The sequence below is a fragment of the Pediculus humanus genome, genomic scaffold (genome assembly GCF_000006295.1).
Source record: "Pediculus humanus corporis 1103172107775 genomic scaffold, whole genome shotgun sequence".
Classification (NCBI taxonomy): domain Eukaryota; kingdom Metazoa; phylum Arthropoda; class Insecta; order Psocodea; family Pediculidae; genus Pediculus; species Pediculus humanus.
This window is the reverse complement of record NW_002987371.1, coordinates 683,867-698,058: the sequence shown is the minus strand read 5'-3', so window position 1 is coordinate 698,058 and position 14,192 is coordinate 683,867. Positions and strand designations below refer to the sequence as shown.

The window sequence follows — 14,192 nt, the reverse complement described above, 5'->3', positions numbered from 1 at the left end:
TTTTAAACGCACACACACACACTCACAAACGTATGGAAATGAAAAAATTTTACACAAAAGAAGAAAAATGTGGTGTGATGATGACGTCATCAAATCGTCAGGTATTTAGCAGACGATGTTTTTAAATGTTGAAGAGCAGACGACAACAATCACGTGTTCAGTTCTCTAAAATGTCCTCCTCGATGAAAACGTTTAAGTGAAAATTTCAATTTTTTGTTTTTAGTTTTTAATTTTTGTGTTTTTTTGTGACGTCATTAACGTAACGGTAAGTTTTTTTTTTTTTTTCTTATCAATCGAACGCTATAAAATTATAGAAAATTTTTTTATATATATAGCGAGTTTATAAATAATTTTATAGCATTAATTGTGAAAAAATTTAATTGAAATTATTTTTTCCAATTTTTAATGGCGTCCAAACTATCATCATTATCATCACTAACAACACATTTATTATAAATAATTTTTTCACGTAAATTTCGCGTTTCTTCTCTCAGCGTGAGTATTTGTGCACGTAAAACGGCATTTTCGTGTTCTAATAATGTCGCCCTTAATGCTATCTAAAACCGGAAACGGATATTATTATTATCATCCCCTTTTCCTTTCTCTCTCTCTCTCATCAAATAAAACGATAACAAACCTGATCTTCTCTAAATTTTCTTGCATCTCTTGATTTTTTAGCCGCTTGATTATTTCTTTTTCTCCTTTCGTAATACCTGTCATCTTTTTGATCATCGGGTATCGGTTTTTTTTCACCTCTCGGCCTTCTACCGTAAATAGACGAAGGATTTAAAAAAGATTGTTGTTGTCCTGCAGTGAAAAAAATTTAAAAATAACAATCGAATACGACGACAAAACAAACAAACAAACAAGCATACGTTTTCTCAAACTTACTCGTTTTGTAATCGTTTAAAGATGGCGGTGATACGGCAGGTATCGGGTAGTAATTATAAGGATTAAAATGACCGATCGAAATCGGTGAAAATGTAAAATTATTCGTTTGTGGTATTATTTCCGGTGCGATACTCCCGAAAGATGGCGATGGCGATGACGGCGATGACGGCGACGATGACGATCTACACGAATAATGATGATAAACTTGTACTAAATTCGAACCTGAAATATTCTCCCATCATCGAAAGGTATCGTTTTTTTTTTTTTTTTTTTTGTATATTAACGCTCTATAAAATTTATAGAGAGTGAAATCTAAAGGAAAATGGCGTGCGTACGTGCGTGTGAAATTTATAGTGAATCATAGCAAAAATTAATTTATTATTATTATCTTACCGGATGGGGTTAATATATGATTATTATAATTCCTTAAAAGATTTAATGTCGAAGAAAATGTTGTTGATGATGTTATTGGATTTTCCAAAGATTGAAGAAAACCTCCGTCGTTCGGACTCCCCATCGTCACTCTCTCTTTCTCTCTCTCTTTCTTTCTCATATCCTTTCTCCTCACGTTTTAAAAATCAAACGATCCCCATTAAATCCTTTTTTATTTTTCAACCGAAAATAAAAAAAAATTAAAAATTTTTTATTATTAATTTTCAAATTGAAAATATTAACCAATGAGATTTTATTAAAATAAAATAAGCCCCGCCTTATTACACCTGCGCACTTCTTATTGGCCTAAAATTTTCTCTTCATTAAATCACCCGGAAAAATAAAAAAAACAGAAAAACTGGCTTTTTCTTTAAAATGTTTATCTGTCGTTTTTTTTAATTTACGTAAACCGGAAATGAACATTATTTTAAATTAGTACTTCCGGTTTTTTTTTCAACTGATTAAAAAGGAAATATGGGTTTGTAGAATTTTCTTTAGAAAGTTTTAGAAAATTTGAACGAAAAAAAATTAATTTAAACGTTTCAACGCACTTGATGATCCTACATCAACGATTATTTCGGCGGCCATTTTGTTTTTTTTCTGCTACTTTTTTGCTAAATTTCGTTAATTTTTAAATCTTTTCAATAATTATAATAAAAAGAAAGTCGAGAACGTGATCAATACGTCGTAATCAAATAAAAAAAGATAAAAAAAAAAAAATCGGTTATAAAAAAGAAAATTTTTTTTTTGAGGCCCCCTTCACCTCATCCCCTACTCATTTCAGGTTAATTTTCTAATAGATAATTCAAATATCAATAAATGATTATTTTTTTTTTTTAATATTGATTTTTTGAGGAGGAGGAGGAAGGGGAAGAGGAGGAAGTGATTACAAATGTTGTTTGATCATGTTCAAAAAGTGTGAGAATATTTGACCCCCGTGCAAGTGGCTAATTATTACTTATATATATATATATATATAACCTTTCTCTCTCTCTCTCTCTATCACACACACTTTTACTATCTTCATCTCTCACCTTTCCGAAAACAATTTTTTTTTGTGTCGTGTCACGTGATTCTTACCCTAATTTTAAAAAAAACCTTAGCGTTACCACTTTTTTTTTTTTTATCCTCGATTTTTTATTGTTTGCACATAATATGTTTACTTTTTTTTTTTTTTGTTTTTTTTTTGGTAATAGATAAGAGCTCCCCGTGTAATTTACTAACCTCCCCCCCCTCCGATAGTAAATCATTTTTTTTATTGCCTTTTATTATTATTATCGTCATAATTATATTATCGATTTGCCTTAATGAGAAACGAATGTGAAACTTATTGGGAAAATTTCGATTTGGAAAAAAAAATTCGTTTAATTATTTTCCTACCCTCAAATTTTAAATTTTAAATTTTTTTTGGGGAGGGGGTAGCCTTAAGAAAAGCCACGAGGGGGATCTCGAAATTAAACCTTAAGAAAAATCTTAAAAGGGAACCTTAACGGGGGGGGACCGACCGTTTATACTTTTATAAATGAAAATTTTTTTTTCTGGAATTATTAACGCGTCGTTATCGAATCCTTTTCGAAACGTTATCAATACATTTTGTAGAAAAAACGATGATGATAATAATAATAAATAATTATGACGTAATAAAATAAATTAATAAACAATTAAAATATTATTTTTAAAAAAAAATCGTTGCATGTTTATCATCACTATTGAAAATTTTGACTATTATTATTATTTTTTCTTCTGGTATTTACCCTCATTTTTCCCACAATTTTTTTTTCAAACCACCCTCTCCCCTCTCTCTTTCTCTCTCTCTCTCTCTTTGGGAAAAGGTGAAACCCCCCGAAAAAAAGTTTTTTTAAAAAGAAAACCCCCGCAAAAACTATAATTTTGAACAAAAAAAACAAATCAAGGTAAAATTTAACAAACAAAATTATTTAAAATAATTAATATTTAAGGCAAAAAAACAAAACTTTTTAGATAATGATAATAAATAAAATTATAAATCGATTTAATAATCATAAAAATTCAAAATTTTAAAATTATAGCGCGTAGACTTTAAAAATATAGCAGAAATTTATAGCCCGAAAGAAAAATTCGAATTCATTTATATCCCGACTTATGAATTTTTTTAGGGGGAAAAAATGACAAAAAAAATTTTTTTATAGTTATAGATTATCGACTTATAGCATAAGAATCAAAACTATAAAATAAAGTTATAAATATAGCATTTATAGCGCTTTAAATGATATGAATCGGGATATATAAAACGTATTTTTACTGGGGTTTTATTATTATTATTTTTTTTTCCACGTAACTCAAAAGCATGATTTTATAGCTTTTATAATTTTTTATAGCAATTTATAGCACTATAATAAAGATGAAGGGAAAGAAAAAAAAACTTTTCGTAATTGAAGTCTATAAACTTTAAAAAAAAAAATTTCTTTTTTGGGAGAAAGGGGTAAAATTTATCAGGGGTTAAAAAAATCCACTTATTAGTCAGTTGGACTTTCTCACGGCTTATGACGTTCCGTAATAATAATAATAATAATAACATATTGTTATGTATTATTATTTACCGTTAAACCCACACCGCTGCGCCACCGTCGCCTCCACCACCACGTTTTTTTTGTTTCAGGCACGGACTAACACAAATTTTAATAATAATAATAATAATAATTTGTCTGTATATTTTTATATTTGCCACAAAAGTTTTTTTTTATTTTATATAACAAACAATTCGCTGATGATACTATTATTATTACTATTACTAATACAAACGACAAACAACAAACGGAAAAATATTTAAATAATGATATTAACATCCTGTTTTCTAGATATTGTCGAACCTTTTAACCTTTGCCTATCGATTTCAATTGAATCCTTTTTAAATCTTTTCTTAACGTGATGATCTGGGGATTGTTGTTGTTGTCGTTGTCGTCGTTGTCGTTGTTGTCGTCGTTGTGGTTGTTGCTGTTGTTGCTGAGGCTGTAGTAATTTATTATCAGATTCGGTTCCTTTTATCTTTTCCAATATTCTCCTATACCTTATTAAATTTTTTTCTTTTTTCCTCAATTTCGTATTCGATGATGATGATGATGATGATAATAATAATAAAGCGGGATTATTTTTCGATAATTTAGTCAAATTTAAATCGCTCGTAACCACGTGTTCATCTTTTTTCAATTCTTCCAAAATGGGTAGTATGTCTTCGAGGGAATCCGTTTGACTAGACCACGATGACGTTTTATTAGTGCCCCCCGCTTTCGATCGAGGTTTGTACATGTCGTCCATCAAAATGGCGGAATTCCTGTTTAAATTGTTGTTATCGCTTCTCCACATGACTTTTTTAGCATCTTCGTAACCTAACATCTTATCTGGTTTTTTAATTTTTAACCTTTTATTATTATTATTATTCCTTTCCGACGCGTGTCTTTTCGGCGGTGTTATTTCGTAAACGTTTGGTAATGTTTTATCAGGTTTAACGACTCCATGTTCTTCACCGAACCTAATTGCGGATTCAACGATAAACGATGCAACGTGATTCATACTTTTTTTAACGTATTTAGCAACAACGCTATTCGGTATATTCTTCCCCAAATTGATGCTGTTTTTATTATTATTATTATTATAATTAAATTCGTTTTTTTTTTTTTTAACGTATTTACCGGTCGTGTTGTTGCATCGACATTTTCCAGAGATTCCGGTTATCGTTGTTGTTTTATCATCGTCGACGTTCTGGAAAAAAATGATTTTTTTCATTCGTCGATCGTTCGTTTGTTCTTTCGTTTGTTTGTTTGTACTTACGGGTACTAACGAATGTCTCCTTGTCGATATATTATTCGATCGACTTCTTAACCTTAACAATCCTCTTTCTTTAACGTAGGGCCTACGTTCCAACCAATTTGTTATCTTATTCGTATCGCAAATTGTTTTCGGAGGTGAATCGTTTATCCATTGTAATTTTTTCATTGACGACTTGTTCGTCGTCGTTTGTTTTTGTTTTGATTGTAATTGCGGTTGTTTTATTATGCTAAAACAACTCGATTTCATTTTCCTAATATTACTATTATTATTATTATTATTATTATTATTACTTTTAATTTTTTGATTTGTTTTCTTTACCTGACGTTTGGCTTTTTTCGGAGCCATTTTATCGATTAATAATTTTATAAGGAAAATTTTTGCAATATTTTTATTTTTCTTCTTTACCGCGAAAAAAAAAAAAAACAAAACTAAATGATAATAATGATAATAAAACGATGTTTTAAATGATGACGGGGGTGATTATAATAATAATAACAAAAACAAAAATAATAAAAATGGCGGTTTTTAAATTTATTTTTTAATGATAAAAATGTTTTTTTTTCATTTATTTTAACCGGTTAAATTTTTTTAAGTCTTTGATTTTGTTTACATGTGACGTTAGTATTATTATTATTACTAGTATTATTATTATCAATGATCGTTTTAAAAAATTTTTAAATAACTTTCAAAAAAAAAAAAAAAAACGTAAATATTTGTTAAATTTAATTTTGTTTATTTTCTTGTTGTTGTTGTTGATAATAATTTTAAAATTTGGTTAAAGGATTGAAAAAATAATTTTAAAAAAAGGCTGTGGAAAATATTTCTTAAAACAAACAACAAACAAACAAACAGACAAACATACAGAAACTGTGAACGTGAAAAAATTTTTTTTTAGAATTTAAACAAGTTTTATTTTTGTTTGTGGTTTTAAAATTACTTGAAACAAAATTTTATAAATAAAAATTATAATAATCAATCAATCATTCATTCATTCATTCAATCTATCTATCAATCAGTCAATCATTCATTCATTCAATCTATCAATCAATCATTCAATCGTTTTTTTTGTACGGAAAAACGGAAACGAAACGCGAAATTGTTGAAACCGTCGTCATCATCTTCATCATAAACATTAATTTTTATTTTTATTTTAAATTTTTCACGTGACTTTGTGACGTCATTATCGTCTGCTATTATTTATAAATATTCAATTTGTTTCTTTTTTTTTTTTTTTACTATAAAAAAAAATTTTAAAGTTTGTAATCGGAAAAAAGCAAAAAAAAAAAAAATTTTAATTCGATGATAAAATTAATTAAAACTCGAAATTTATCATCATCATCATCATCATCATCATCGATGGTATAAAAAAGAAAAATTAAATGAAAATGACGTCATCAGAATCAGATTCACAACAGTTGTCGTCGATCCCTCCATTCACGTGAGTCAATTAAATTAAAAAACGATTAGATAATAATAATAATAATAAAAGACGTTTACCATTAGTTGTTTGGACGATACGCCGAAGGTACAAGAAAAAGTCGTTTACGCATTGGCGAGACTACAGGAAAGACAAAGTCCGAAAGAAAGAAGAAAAGCTGTCGGAGTCACGAGCGAAGAAATCGTCGAGTATTTAATTGAAAATTTTCAATATCTCGACGGTGATATCGAAAGTCAGGTATAAAATGATGGATTCGATATAATCGTTTGTCATGTTGACGTCATCGTCTTAGTAGTACTCACGTTTGTTTTTACGGTGATGACGTTTAGGTTATGACGGCATTGCTGTCGTGCGTTAAAAGCGGAATCATATGCGCTCGTTACAATGGTAAATATTTGCTGTTGGGCGCTAACCCGAAGATAATGATATCGAAATGCATAACGAGAACGTGTCACGGTTCGAAATGCTGTTGTTTTAACATGTTGAATTTCCTTTCGAAAATAAAGCCGGAAAATTGTTGTTCCCTGTCGATGAGACCGAAAAAATCAAATAAGAAAAAATTAGTTAAAGTTTTCGACAGGAATAAAAATCATCATATGAAACAAGTTAAAAAATCAAAGGGTAAAAACGTTGTGAAAAAATTAAGTTGTAATAATAATAATAATAATAATAATAATAATAAAAGTAAGAGTAGGACTAGTAATAATAATAATAATAATAATAATAATAATAATAATAATAATAATCAAGGTAATAATAATCAAAATAATAATAATAATCAAAATAATAATAATAATCAAGGTAATAATATTAATCAATGTAATAATAATAATAATAATAATAATAAAAACAACAGCGGAGATTACAAACGTAAGAAAAATATTAATTGTTTGCAAAATTTCGACAAATCATTTTTGGATGATGATGAAAATTGTTGCGATGGGAAAAGTTTTACGCATTCGAACAAGTGTAAACGTTGCGACGGATATCATACGACGAATGAATTGTCGCAACATTGCGAAAAATGTTTTCCGGGTGATAAAAAAAGATTTAATCCTTGTACTTTTTCACCGAGAGAAGAAACATTCAATTCCGTTTAATTTTCATTTTTTTTTTCAACGTGATGTTGATGATGATGATGATGATGATGATGAAACATTGTCACGTTTTGTTTGTTTGTTTGTTTGTTTTTCAAGTTATGTTTTAATAAGAATAATGGCGACGTTTTATTTATTTAAAAGTTTTTTTTTCTTTTTAATAAAATTACTTTTTTATTTAATGTTTTTCCTCTTTCTCTTACTCTAATACTCTCTTTTTCTCTCTTTTCCTCTCTTTCTCTTGTTTCTCGCTTTTCCTGTTTCTTTTTACTCTCCGTTTGTCTCTTTCTTTCTTTCATTCTTACTCTTGCTCTTCCTCATTCCTTCTCTCTTTCTCACTCTGTTCTTTTTCTTTTTCTCTCTCTTTACTTCTTCCTGTCTATTTCTCTTTCTCTTTTAGTCTCTCCCTCTTTCACACTATTATGCTTTTTATGTGACTGTCTACTTCTCAAACTATTATGGTCTTAATGTGTCTGTCTCTTTTTCACTCTAGTACCCTCATCTTTCATTATTTTCTTTCTTTCATTCTTACTCTCGGTCTCTTCCCTTCTTTCTCTGATCTTTTTCTTTTTCTCTCTCTCTCTCTAGTTCTTTCTGTCTATTTCTCTCTCTTTCTCTCTTTGTTTTTGCTTCTCTCATCCTTACTCTATTACTCTTTTCCTTTCTCACTTTATCTTCGTTTTTCTCTTCGTTTCTGACCGTCATTCTTTTTTTTTCCAGTCTCTCCGTACCTTTTCTTTTTTCTCACCGTTTCTCTCTTTCATCCCTCTCCCTTGTTTTACCTTTTTTTTTTTTTAGGAGAGTAGTAGTTAGATAGTAGGTAGTAAGTAGTAGTAGGTCAAGAGAACAAAATAAATTTTTTTTAAAAATTAAATATAGGTTTATAGCGCTATAAAAAATGGTATATACAGGTATTATATTTAATTATAATATAGAAACATATTTTAAAAAAATTTTCATTTCGTTTCGAACGTCGGCCGATGATTTTCCACCATATTCTTCGTTTAATTTATGTATTTCAATTTTTCCATCGTCTGTTCCGAGCGCCTGAAAAAAAAAATTAACATTTATAGCGCTATAAGAAAACAAACAAACAAACAATTAATAAATATTACTATAAAAACTTACTATAAACGGTCGCTGTTTAGAATCGGACGATGTTAAAAGTTTCATGCATGAAATTTTTTTATCCGTGAGTAATAACGTCATTTCCGGATAAATATCGCTCGAACTCAAATTCCAAACGTGTATCCTTAGGTACAAAAAACAAAAATTAAATAGTCGTGACATAAAACCTTCGGTACCTCCCCCAAAAAAAAAAGTACCTGGATTTGGCATCCAATGCGAAAAAAACGCAGGGTCGTCTATTCATCCACGATAGGGAAACGACAGGAGATTTTTTTTCACTTTCCACGTTGTCATTAAAATTTAACGTTATCAATGGATTTTCCTGATGTCGATAATGCAACCTGAAAGGGGGGGAGGAGGAGGAGGACAATAATAATAATAATAATAAAATTTTCTTATTTTCCTGCTTTTTTTAAATTCTTAAATCACCTCACGCTTCCATCTCCGCATCCGGCAAGAAAATAATTCGAATTGAACGGACATATTTCGAGACAAGTCGTTTCAACGATGACGTCATGTTTCGTAGGTACAAAATATTTAGGTTTCATGAACGTACCATATGTTGAAAAATGATATATGCTACCGAAACTGTTGGCTATGTAAAATCCATCGTCTTCTGCTTCGTTGATTAACATGTCGAAACACGTTATAAACAATCCGGGTAATTCGTTTCTGTAAAATCCCGCCCCCCCAAATTAATCTCACTTTCCTTTCTTTTTATATTGATGACGTCACTTAATTAATTACCTCAAATTTTGAAAAATTGAAAATTTCGAACTTTGAACGAGTCTTAATTTACCCCAATGTGCCAAACCTAAATCTTCGGATGGTTCGTTTTTAATCGATTTATCGATCGATAATATCGACCATGTGATTATCGTACCGTTCATGTCGAGAGTGCAAACCTTAAAAAAAAAAAAAACCGTAATAATAATAATAATAATAATTTTTTAGAAATTAAAAAAGGACGTACGGGCGCTCACCTGAACGGGTGTGAAATCGTTATATTCATTAACGTCTTCTGCTTTTTTTAAAATTTTAACGGAAACCAATGAATTTAAACATTTGGGTTCGTCTAAGTATCCGGCTGTCGTGTATGTCGGAGATCTTAATACCCATTCGGAGTCTTCCGATGATGACGTGTGATGCATGGAAGATTCTCGAAGATCCCACAGACATAAAGATCTGAAATTTTTTTGTTCAATGTATCAAAGATGGTGTGTTGGTGGTGGTGGTTGTGGTGGTAGTGGAGGTGATGGTAAAAGTGGTGGTAATGGTGGTGCTTTTCAATTACCCGTCATCCAATCCGGCAAAGACCAAATCACCATCGTTCGGACCGAAACTACAGCAAGATACCTTATTCGATGCCACTAATATTTTATAAGGTTGTGACGTATCTCTTAAATTCCAAACGGACAAAAAACTCCTTTGAAAATGTTTATTTTTGTTCTAGAAAAAAAGAAAATGTCCGCCCCATTACGATTTTTGTAAAAATGTACGTATGAAAAATGATATAATGATAATTACCACGTGAACGGATAAAAGTTTTTCGCAGCTTTTATTAACTGATGCCACGTTCGTTATTGATTTATCACGTAAAACTGATATTTTATCAATCGGTAATTCCGCGTAACCGTCACCGAAGGGTAAATTTTTTTTAGTTATGACGTCATCACCGTCGAAATTTAAACAATTACCGCGATTCCTTTCTAAAGCAGCTAAAACAACCTAAACATAACTTAACGACAATGAGGAAAAAGTAAAAATAAAAAGAAAAATTAAAGGAAAATTAAGTAAGACGTGGAAGAAGAATAAAACAAAAAAAAAAAATTCGTACCTGGCTCGACCACGATAAAAAATTTAATAAATTATTATTATCCGTTTGTAATTTGATTTCTTCGTCTGCTATCGTTTCCGTCATTGTTGATGCATCGTCACAACCGGATCCCAAACGTTCCTAACAAACAAAAAAAAAAAAAAATTTTTTTGTCCTCGAATTTCGGGATTTGAGTTACGGGATGAATCGGGATGTGATTTACCTCTTTCGTTAACGTAAAATTAATTTTATTCCCGTCTTTTATTCCTCCTAAATAATCGGGAGGATTTTGCGTCCATTTATTACACGTGTGTATTTCATCCGTTTGTATTTCTTCATCTAAATTATCTTCGTTTGTTTGTATGTAAACCTGGCGAAAGAAAAATTAGGTTGGCAGTTAAGTAATTTCAAATTTCACCGATAGATTGTGCTTTACATGTTTTCCAGTAGGTTTACGTTTTTGCACGGACAAGAACATTTGATGCATTATGAACATGGAGGGAGGGAGCCAAAGGGAGGATTTCCGCCATATTTTTATTTTCGAAAGGGTGTGTAATGCTTCACAAGCCCATAAAAAGTTGTGAGGCGTGTAGGGTGATGAAACCTTAAAAGAACGGCAGGTTCGCGAAATTCCGGAGATTTTTCTTTGAAAGATGAAAAGTGCTCTGGGCGACGAGTGGTTTATGATGACCAAATAAAGGCCCTCATTGATTATGATCGGCATAGTTTGACAAAGGACATTGCAGAGAAGCTAGATGTGTCATATACGTGCGTTTAAAATCGTTTGAGGTGCCTTGGATACCAAAAGAAGGTTGACACATAACCTTGGGGAGTGTGAGTTAACAAGACGACTTCTTGGTCTTTGCGATACGCTTCTTAAACGCAATGCGAATGACCCTTTTTTGAAGCAAACGGTCACCGGAAATACCTGGTTGTGTATGACAACGTTTTGAGGAAAAGATCCTGGTCTACGCAAGGCGAACAGGTACCAAAAAAAGGAATGTTATCAGTTTGGTGGTATTACAAAGGCATAGTATACTTTGAGCTGCTGCTGTTGCCACGAAATTATAAATTCAGTGCTTTATATTCGACGATTGACTAATTTAAGTAATACCATCCGAAAAAAAACAACCGGAGGCAGACCATAGAAAAGGAAGAGTCGTCTTTCACCACGACAATGCCAGGTGCCCCCCACACATCTTTAGCCACTAGGGATACTACCCGAAAAATGGTAAAAGGTTATTGATAATAGATTAAAATAATTTTTTTCATGAATCCCCGTTTTTTCGTTACCTTAAAGGAAAATCTCCAATTACATTGTTGCCAACCTTTAACAAATATGACCAACATTTGAAAAAAAAAAAAAAAAATTGAATAACCTGTTTTGTGTTTTTCCTTCCGAAAAGTTTCATGTAATCTTCGTAAGGTATCGGAGGTATTTCGAATATGTTGTAAGAAACAAAATCTAAAGTTATCATTGTTAAAAGTTGTTGTCCACGTTTTTTAGCTGCTGCCACTTCCTGTAATTAAAAATTAACGGTTTTTTTTTTTAAGGTTTCAACCATGATGAAATAAATTTTTTATTGGTCCAACCTGTTGTTTTTTTTGTTTTTCAGACGCCATATTAAAATCTATAACGTTATTATTTTTTATTTTATCATTACGACAAACATCATCGACAAACACATCCGGTTGTTGTTGTCGTTCTTCTTCTCCTTCTTCTTCTTGATCGGTTGAAATTTTCAAATAAGTTTTTGATTTTCTTTTGTAAAAAAAAAAAATTTGTGAAAAAAATTTTTTAAAAATTTATTCGGGGGATAAATTTTATCGGGGAAGAAGAAAAATAAAAATGTCCGACGGACAGACCTCATTTCCGTTATTTGTAAATTTTCTTTTTCCGTTAATTTTTTAATTTCTTCAATTTCTTGTTTCCTGTAATTTGTTTTCCATTGTTTTTCCTCATCATCATTTTTATTCGTTTCCGTTTGTTTTGGCAATAATTGTTGTTGTTGTTCTTGTAAATTATCCGGATATACAATATTTTTTTCATCAACATCCGGTTTTGTGATTGGATCATCATTTTCAAAATCGGATTCGTAATCCTAAAAAAAAAAAAAAAAAAAAATCGGAAGTTATGATATTCGTTTTGTTTAAAAATTTTTTTTTCATCGTTTGTTTGTTTGTTTGTTTGTTGTTTTACTTTTATTCGTTTTACCTTTTTCATACCTCGAAATCATCCTCGTAATTTTCATCTTCTTTACTTTCTTCCGTTTTGCTTATCTCATCGTCGTCATCATCCGATTGATTTTTCACAGCATCCATCGTAGGTTTTGTCCCTGAATCGTCACTTCCTGTAGGACCGGAAGTTGCAATCCCATGATTTAAATTGGATTCTTTTTTTAAACTATTATTTCCGGTCATATCCATTTTATTCGGTATTAATAATTTTATTTCTGTCGGACTTAATGTTCTCGTTCTCGTTCTGTCTCTTTTACTTTTTTCTCTTTTATTACCGTCACCACCACCACCACCAGCAGTGCTACCAGTAGTAGCAGCTCCATCAGCAGCAGCAGCAGCAACAGCACCACCATCACCACCACCGACTCCATTATCTTCTTTTTTAACATGACTTTCTAATAATTTTAATTTTTTTTTTTTTTCGTCACCATCATCATCATCGCCGTCATCATCACCATCTTTTTTACTATCATTATTATTAGTTTTTTTACTCGAAAAATCTTTTAAATAAATCATTTCCGGTTTTAAATCTTTTCTCAATTTAATATTTTGTTCTTTTTTTAATAGCAACGCACGTTTGACATTTTTATCCGGATCTCTTTTACTTTTTTCCGTTTCCGTTTTTTTTTTAAAATATATTTTTTCTAAAGGTGACGTACCTCCGGATTTTTCACTCGTCGTCGTTTTTAATTTTTTAATTTTATCTGGTGACACGGTCGACGATGCCATTTTTTGATTATCTTTATTTATTTTTATTTTTTTATTCGTCAGAGATTCCATGGATGATTTTTTCTCTGGTTTTTTTATCGATTCCTAATTGACAAAAAAAAAAAAAAATTTTTTTTAAATTAATAATCGTGTGCGAAGAAAAATTCATTTTTACTTTCTCTACACGTGTAATTAGAATTATTAACAACAACAACAACAAAAGGGGAAATATTATTATTTATTTTCGCTCTGTCAAACACGAATAAATTAATTACTATTATTATTATTATTATTTCGCTAATTTTTTTTTCATCATCATCATCATCATTAGATATATTATTATTATTATCATTACGACAATCGGTTGTTGTTTGTTTTTTTTTTTGCTCTGAAAATTTTTTATTTCACGACACGACCTTTTTCATCATTGACATAGATTTTAAACAACAATGAATTTTTTTTCTCTCGCTCTCTCTCTCTCTCTCTCTCTTTACGAAATAATTAATTACGTAAAACAATAATAATAATGATAATAATTACCCTTTCTTTCCTTACGGACATTATTTCCAGTTTAAACAAGTTAATAATAATAATAATACTACTAAATAAGTAAACAATATTTATTTATTTACTAAAC

At 30.3% G+C, this 14,192-nt stretch overlaps 4 protein-coding genes across 4 annotated transcripts; 1 reads left to right on the top strand and 3 right to left on the bottom strand.

Annotated features, from left to right (window-relative positions):
- Positions 1-105: 105 nt before the first annotated feature.
- Phum_PHUM361070 (Thyrotroph embryonic factor, putative) lies at positions 106-1,911 on the bottom strand (the record flags this gene model as incomplete). The annotated part of the gene is made up of 5 exons (XM_002428000.1): positions 106-165; positions 441-557; positions 638-807; positions 892-1,113; positions 1,875-1,911. The coding sequence occupies 5 exons, from the start codon at positions 1,909-1,911 to the stop codon at positions 106-108; spliced, it is 606 nt and encodes a 201-aa protein (XP_002428045.1).
- Positions 1,912-4,128: 2,217 nt separating this feature from the next.
- On the bottom strand, positions 4,129-5,376 carry Phum_PHUM361060 (uncharacterized protein; the record flags this gene model as incomplete). The annotated part of the gene is made up of 2 exons (XM_002427999.1): positions 4,129-5,061; positions 5,131-5,376. 2 exons carry the CDS (start codon positions 5,374-5,376, stop codon positions 4,129-4,131), a joined length of 1,179 nt encoding a protein of 392 aa, XP_002428044.1.
- A 1,139-nt stretch (positions 5,377-6,515) lies between these two features.
- Phum_PHUM361050 (uncharacterized protein) lies at positions 6,516-7,668 on the top strand (the record flags this gene model as incomplete). Its single annotated transcript, XM_002427998.1, has 4 exons — positions 6,516-6,568; positions 6,634-6,805; positions 6,898-7,189; positions 7,430-7,668. 4 exons carry the CDS (start codon positions 6,516-6,518, stop codon positions 7,666-7,668), a joined length of 756 nt encoding a protein of 251 aa, XP_002428043.1.
- Positions 7,669-8,589: 921 nt separating this feature from the next.
- Positions 8,590-13,576, bottom strand: Phum_PHUM361040 (WD-repeat protein, putative; the record flags this gene model as incomplete). Its single annotated transcript, XM_002427997.1, has 13 exons — positions 8,590-8,712; positions 8,794-8,917; positions 8,991-9,134; positions 9,223-9,465; positions 9,541-9,698; positions 9,777-9,978; positions 10,088-10,242; positions 10,321-10,521; positions 10,631-10,750; positions 10,833-10,979; positions 11,989-12,129; positions 12,472-12,711; positions 12,836-13,576. 13 exons carry the CDS (start codon positions 13,574-13,576, stop codon positions 8,590-8,592), a joined length of 2,739 nt encoding a protein of 912 aa, XP_002428042.1.
- Between the last annotated feature and the right edge of the window lie 616 nt (positions 13,577-14,192).